The 6,451-nt window shown below is 41.8% G+C and overlaps 1 protein-coding gene across 2 annotated transcripts in view; it reads left to right on the forward strand.

Annotated features, from left to right (window-relative positions):
• Positions 1–6,451, forward strand: part of lancl2 (LanC lantibiotic synthetase component C-like 2 (bacterial)) — a 21,818-nt gene that overhangs the window by 12,518 nt on the left and 2,849 nt on the right. For both annotated transcript variants that reach the window (XM_005747473.1, XM_005747472.1), the window contains 3 exons: positions 419–565; positions 2,885–3,067; positions 5,212–5,388. In XM_005747473.1, coding sequence (XP_005747530.1) covers positions 419–565; positions 2,885–3,067; positions 5,212–5,388 — 507 coding nt within the window. The remainder of the gene's footprint in view (positions 1–418; positions 566–2,884; positions 3,068–5,211; positions 5,389–6,451) is intronic.

Raw genomic sequence — 6,451 nt, forward strand, 5'->3', positions numbered from 1 at the left:
CTTCTCTTGGCTTCAACCAACATTATTAGCAAACTTACCCAGGGGCAAAAAAATGGATCACTCTTGTAAAAACGATCGGTAAAAGGCTGAGCCTATCGTTCATAGTCGATACATTCATCCAGCCGCCTACTGTGCCCTCTCTCTGCCGTCGTTCTATCCATGAGGCTGTCAGACAAATAATAAAGCATATAGCTTTGCAACAGTAGAAATGGTGTCTCCCAGGTCATGTCGTTCTTATAGTTTTATAATGAAACTGTAGGTTTCTCACTTTGTCATTTTGAACTGAATGCTAACACTCCACTCTCTCAGCTCTGTAGTAAAAATGTTATATCAGTTTCTGCCAAACTGTGTGTTTGGATTCAAATGTGAGCTCAAAGGTTCCTGTATTTTTCCCACTCTTTCTCTCTCCAAACGTCAGGTGGTCACAGCCATTGTGGAATCTGGTAAGAACATGTCAGCAGAGCAGAAGAAGACTGATCGCTGTCCACTCCTCTATGAGTGGCACAAGAAGCAGTACATCGGCGCTGCCCACGGCCTGGCCGGCATCTATTACATGCTGATGCAGGTAGGAGAAAACAGAACGCGGTCTGTTTGAAGTCAGTGGGTTTTTAAAAACGAAAGATTATTTTATTCCTCTATGTAAATAAGTTCGAAAGTATTGCTAAAGCTAATGTTATCTGTCATGTAGTTATTTATGGAGAAACACTCGAAGCTTCTGATCTTCTGGTTGATGATGCACAATAAATTGTGTCATTTTGCTACATCAGAGAAATGAAAGTATTTCTTATTGATGTTTTTTTCCAAATAGACTGACTTTCATTCTAGAGTAACATTTAATATCACTTGTATATAAGATCACGCATTTATATACTGTAGCCACAAACACACACGCATAAATGCACAAAGTGACATCCATGTAAGTGAATCCAGGTAGTGTGCTTGCAGTGTCAGCGTTGTTGAATCTGTATTTTTGCTGACAGCTCTCGCCTGCAGCCCGTGCTGCAAGCCACCTGCCACCTTCTTTGTGAGCACTGCAATCTAATTATTGAGGAAAAAACAATGAAGAGAGGCCAGAGACTGGATCCAGATTTCTCTGTACTCATTTTTTATGTATATGTTTACTGAAAAAAATATATAATAAAAGCACCAAGTATGAATTTTACTTTACCTGAAAGAATGAAGGATTATTAGCTGGAGGATTATGTTTTCCTTAGTGCTGTTATATCAGAATGGGCTGAAATCTGTTATTGATTATAGATTTGGGCAGATAGACTCTTTATCAGTATTCGGCATTTGGAAGAAGAACTGTTTGATTAGTGGTGTTGGCAGTCAGTAAGTCATTGATTTAAGGTTTGCTTAATGTCTGTTGTTTCTTACTGTTCTGGGCTTAAAGCCAGTAGAGGAGCGGCAGACATCCTGTAAGTGTTGTTGGCGGCTAAGATGAAGCAGTTTTGTGTGAAATCCTGCCGAAGCATGGCCTACAAAGAACGACCAAAGTGTTCCCACTGTGCATTCAAATGCTACTGGGTATTGTTAGCAGCTAGAAATGTGTTTTAGATATATTCATATATGCACGCATGTCAAATTCATGGTCACAGAAGGACTCGAGCTTATCCCAGCTGTCACATGCATACAGTATGTTACTGTGTGCATGTACCATTATGGGAAAAGTCATCATTTATCAATTTTCAAGCAATGTAATTCTGAAAATAGTCACAACAAATACATTACTTAACAGGGCAGCCACAGTGCTCAGTTCAGATGTGTCTTGAGATTGTATTGTGTGTGTGTGTGTGTGTGTGTGTGTGTGTGTGTGTGTGTGTGTGTGGGCTATAAATGCTTACTTAAATCTTGACTTATTAGGCTTATTAGACTTATTAGACTTATTAGACGTTGGCAGTCAGAAGTTTAAAGTAACCTAATGAAACATGTTTGACCAGAAGACAAGAATTCATACTCTAATTATGATAAAAGTTGACACTAATGTCAGCACAATAAAAGGTCAAAGATACAGATACGGTCTGGACCGTAGAGAGACATGAGCGACCAGCCAGGGACTGGAATCACATGGTTTTCAGCATTTCTGGTGCTGGCCAGGGATTGGCACACACCGACAAAAAGTCGTACGCACCCTGACGGCCGCACACTAACATGTCCTTGTAGTGAAGGTATAAACTGTTCCAGCTAGTTATATAAATCTATTGGACGTGCTGTTGTTTGAAAATTCATTGCTGTACACTCACCTTTACCTCAAATTGTTTCCCTTACAATGTAATTGTTTGTACCTGTGGGGTGCCAGTTTAGCTCAGGGGTGAGCCATGTGCCGTTTGGCAGGGGAGCAGCGCTTTGCCCCCCTCTCCCTCTTCCAGTTTTTCTGTCACTCTTTGCTTTCACTGTCAGATAAAGGCAAAACATTTCATATGGCCAAAATAAATCAGAAAAAACTGTAAGTAGCAAAATCTGACTGAGTAAGAACACAAAAAGATGGGTGGCAACACAGCAGATCGCCATGGCAACAAAGATGATTCCATTATTCATCTTGTGATTTATAACAATAGCAAAAGCCTGATTTAAAGTAGCTCACTGAAATCTGTCCACAGACTTTTGTGTTTTCTCTGCTGTTCACTGATGTTCTCATTAACACATGAGAATCCATCTTCCTCTGTATGAATAATTCATGACTGTAGCAATCAAAGTATGTGTTGAGTCCATTTAGATCTTATAAACATCTGCTCTGAAACATCTGCTCTGAAAAGCTGTGTTTCACCAGCTTTTCTGCTGCCATTAGGAAAGGTGATAGTCACCTCCTTTTGGGGCATTTAAAGAGAATTCTGTAAATGTAGAGCTGAACAGTACAATTGAAATTAAACACTGTCCCTTTCAGTCTGGAGCAAAAGTCCATCCAGACATCCTGTCAGAGTTGGTTCGCCCCAGCATCGACTACGTCCGCCACAAGAGGTTTCGTTCAGGAAACTTCCCTTCATCCCTGAGCAACGAGAGCGACCGGCTGGTCCACTGGTGCCACGGAGCGCCCGGTGTTATCCATATGCTTATCATGGCCCATAAGGTGAGAGTTCTGCGGTCAGCAGCCACCCTCTCTGTCTAACACGCACACACAACACTGTCACCTTGTGGCACAGCTCTACACTGCATGAACAGTTTGTGTTAAACATATTTGTGAAGCATGTATTATTTGACACGTCAAAGAAAAATCATGTTGTTGATGGGATGTTGTTTCGCCTGGCGTCTAACACTTTGGCTAATTTCGTTTTTTTTCTTGGTCCATTAGGAAGCTACATCACAGCCAACATGCTGCCATTCTGGCATTTTGCTCTTACTGAGACTCTGCTTTTTATTTTTTGCTGTTGTTTTGGCACAGCGAACAAAGCACTGCACTTAACAATGTTCCGCTAGTAACAGAACACAACAACTGTGCCGTTTGTGTCACGCGTTTAAACATTTAAACTGCCACATGTTTTGTTAGTGGCAGATTTCAGGTCGGCTGTTGAAACTATGCTGCATGCACACGTTGTGCTCCCACTGATGGAGTTGTGTTTTTACAACAGCAAGTTGAATGATTTCAGAAAATACGATCCTGTTCATGAGGCAGAATAATGGTGATGTATTATCACAGAGGGATGCTCCATTATTAGGGCTTGAAGTTCTCTTTCACTGTGCTGGATCTCCATAAATGTGATGTTTGGACTAATTTCGCAATTATTTGACAACAGTAGGCATACTGTGTCATATTCATAGTCTCAACCAAGACCTATTACATTATTTTATGGCTCTGACAGCGTTGCTTGAATGCAAAGAAGCAGCCATACATCAAAATGATCCAGAAAACACTGCTTTGTTCTGCAGTCTGATGACTGGAAAAAATGGATGTCACATCCTTTAGACTAAAGAAGAGAGGTACCTCCGACATGCATCACTGCCTCTGATGGAGGGCTGCGTTAGCGCCTATGGAACCGGCACGTTGGCAAGCCACCATCAGCGGCTTTTAAAGGAACAGATGCTGCCATACAGAAAACATCGTGTTCATGGACAGCCTTCCATATTCGATGATATCAACTGATATCACCAAACCCATACAGTTGTTTTCAGACAGTCAGGGGTCACTGCTTCCTAAAATAGCCGGTATTTTCCAGCTTGTTATCACCCCTAGTGGAGTGTTGGTGAGCACCCTGCAGGTTACAGTGGAAGAATACATCATGAGTTAATTTTAGCAGCATCAGAGTTCACCACAGAGACATGAGCTCGTATAAAATCAACATGGCTGAAGTTACTTTAACCATGTAGCTAAGGATTCGTCTGCATGTCTTATATAGTCGGGTTGTAGGAGTGGATCTAGTTGGTAGCTGTAATAGGTGACTTGTGCCTTGCTGTGTGAGAGGAATTCTCGGGATAAGTAGGAAAGGCGAGGGTACATGGTTCTGCTTTCAGAGGAAAAGGAGAATTCTGAAACAGAACGTGAGCTGCTGGTGTGTTTGAAATGAGAGCGCAGCAGCAGTTTATAAGATTGGCTGGTTCCGTGTATTCAGGTGGAAACAGAAGGAACTGTCACTGGGACGAGTTTTTAAAAAGCGCAGGTTCTTAATAGTGGATTGTTTCTTTCCTGCTCCTTTCCTGTAGCTGATGTTTCTGTGTTACAGCTAAAAGCTAATAATAATAATAGAGAGAGGTGGGGCCGGATACAATTTCTTCTACATTACATGGCAGCTCTGTAGAATGCAGCTTTTCAAAGCGCTCCCTGCTTGACGCCACCACGGACCTCACACAGCTGTGGGAGACTGGCTTATATAATCACATCCAATCAGGCACACTGCCAGGTCTGCACTGTACTCCTACTGTGTCCTGTCAGCTTCATACCTGTCTGATAGGTCGTCTGTCACCTCAGTTATGAGTTCAAGTCGCTTCGCTTTAGATTAATTTATTTCTTTGAAATGAGATCTGGATGAGTGGTTTAGTTTTCATGTAGGCAGAGTCTTTATCTCTTCTGCGAGGACCACACAGCGTCAGGTTTGTAGATATTATATGGGCTGATACAGGGGTTACATTTACTGCTGGTTGCCTTGAGTTGACGGTGCTTTCAGATTATGAAGTGTTTTCACATACAGAATGCAGTTTGGGTTTTGTTTTTTTTTAATTGCTACGATATTTAACAAATATCTTTGACTATGCTGTCGGCTTCATTCTGTGTCTTGCCAGATTTTTAAAGAAGAAAAGTACCTGAAGGAGGCTGTAGACTGCGGCGAGGTGATATGGCAGCGGGGCCTGCTCAGAAAAGGCTACGGTATTTGCCATGGAACCGCTGGCAACGGATACGCCTTCCTGTCTCTCTACAAACTCACCAAGGAGAAGAAATACCTGCACCGCGCCTGCAAGGTAAGACCGAGGGTAAACAAAAAAGGATTCTCAGTAGTAGACTAAATATGCACAAGCAAGAAGTGGCTCTAAAGATGCCGTGGTTAAAACTGTTGTGGATTCGTGCGTGATATGATTTTTTCTGAATAATTTAAGCTGCCCTGTTTAACAGACATAACGTTGGTCATGGCATTAAATGTATGTTCGTATTGGACACCAGAGCACCGTGAAGCCTGTTGAGAGGAGACCTGTAATGTACAGTCTTCTTACTCGTGTTTCTAATCATATGACACAGCAGCTTTTCAATGTGTGTAGTTGTGGTAAACGTATACGCTTTGAAACACCAGTAACTGCAAATGTAAAAAAGTACACAGCAGGCAGCATGGTGGTATAATAGACTGTTAACAGCTGATCTGTGGCTAAGAGACGAGCTGCGTCTCCTTTCTGGAGGTTTTGGTTTCTTAAAAATAAGAGGGAACTGGGTGGCCTCAAGCTGACATGTTTTGCCTTAAAAGGAAATCTTGTGCCACTATCTTTGAAAAAACAAGTCCAAATTGAGTTTTTTTATTCCTGGTTTCTTATATTACGGCTCACTATATATCATGATGTACTGGGGAACTACAGGACTCTTTAACAATGCAATGGAAATGTTACCATACAGATTTTTGGTCATACTGCACTGTCTAAGGTTCAAATATTGAGGAAGGAGAGTACAAACAACCATGGTCCAGAAGAGCTTGGTCAAACAATTGATTTTAATGAAATACACGTGTGGGGGGACCGGCGCCGTTCGCAGACAGCGCTGATCTCCGACTAATCAAAGCATAGGCAGATATTTTATACCATCAGGGTTTGAATTTAATGACGCCCCCTCATGCGTCATCAGATACAATATATGCATACGTCAACTCAAAACCACAAAGACTTTTAACACAGTTTGAAAAGAACATTGTCTCTGTCTTCATGGCAGATGTTTCCTGTCAACCTTTTGACTTCCACTTCTCGTCTGCAACACCAGACACACATCCTGCAAGAAACTGTTCCTCTTTTTGCAGTTGTGAGCAAACATGACTAACCTCTCACC

The sequence above is a fragment of the Pundamilia nyererei genome, unplaced genomic scaffold, assembly GCF_000239375.1.
Source record: "Pundamilia nyererei isolate P.nyererei 1_Seehausen unplaced genomic scaffold, PunNye1.0 scaffold00198, whole genome shotgun sequence".
In the NCBI taxonomy this organism is placed as follows: Eukaryota; Metazoa; Chordata; class Actinopteri; order Cichliformes; family Cichlidae; genus Pundamilia; species Pundamilia nyererei.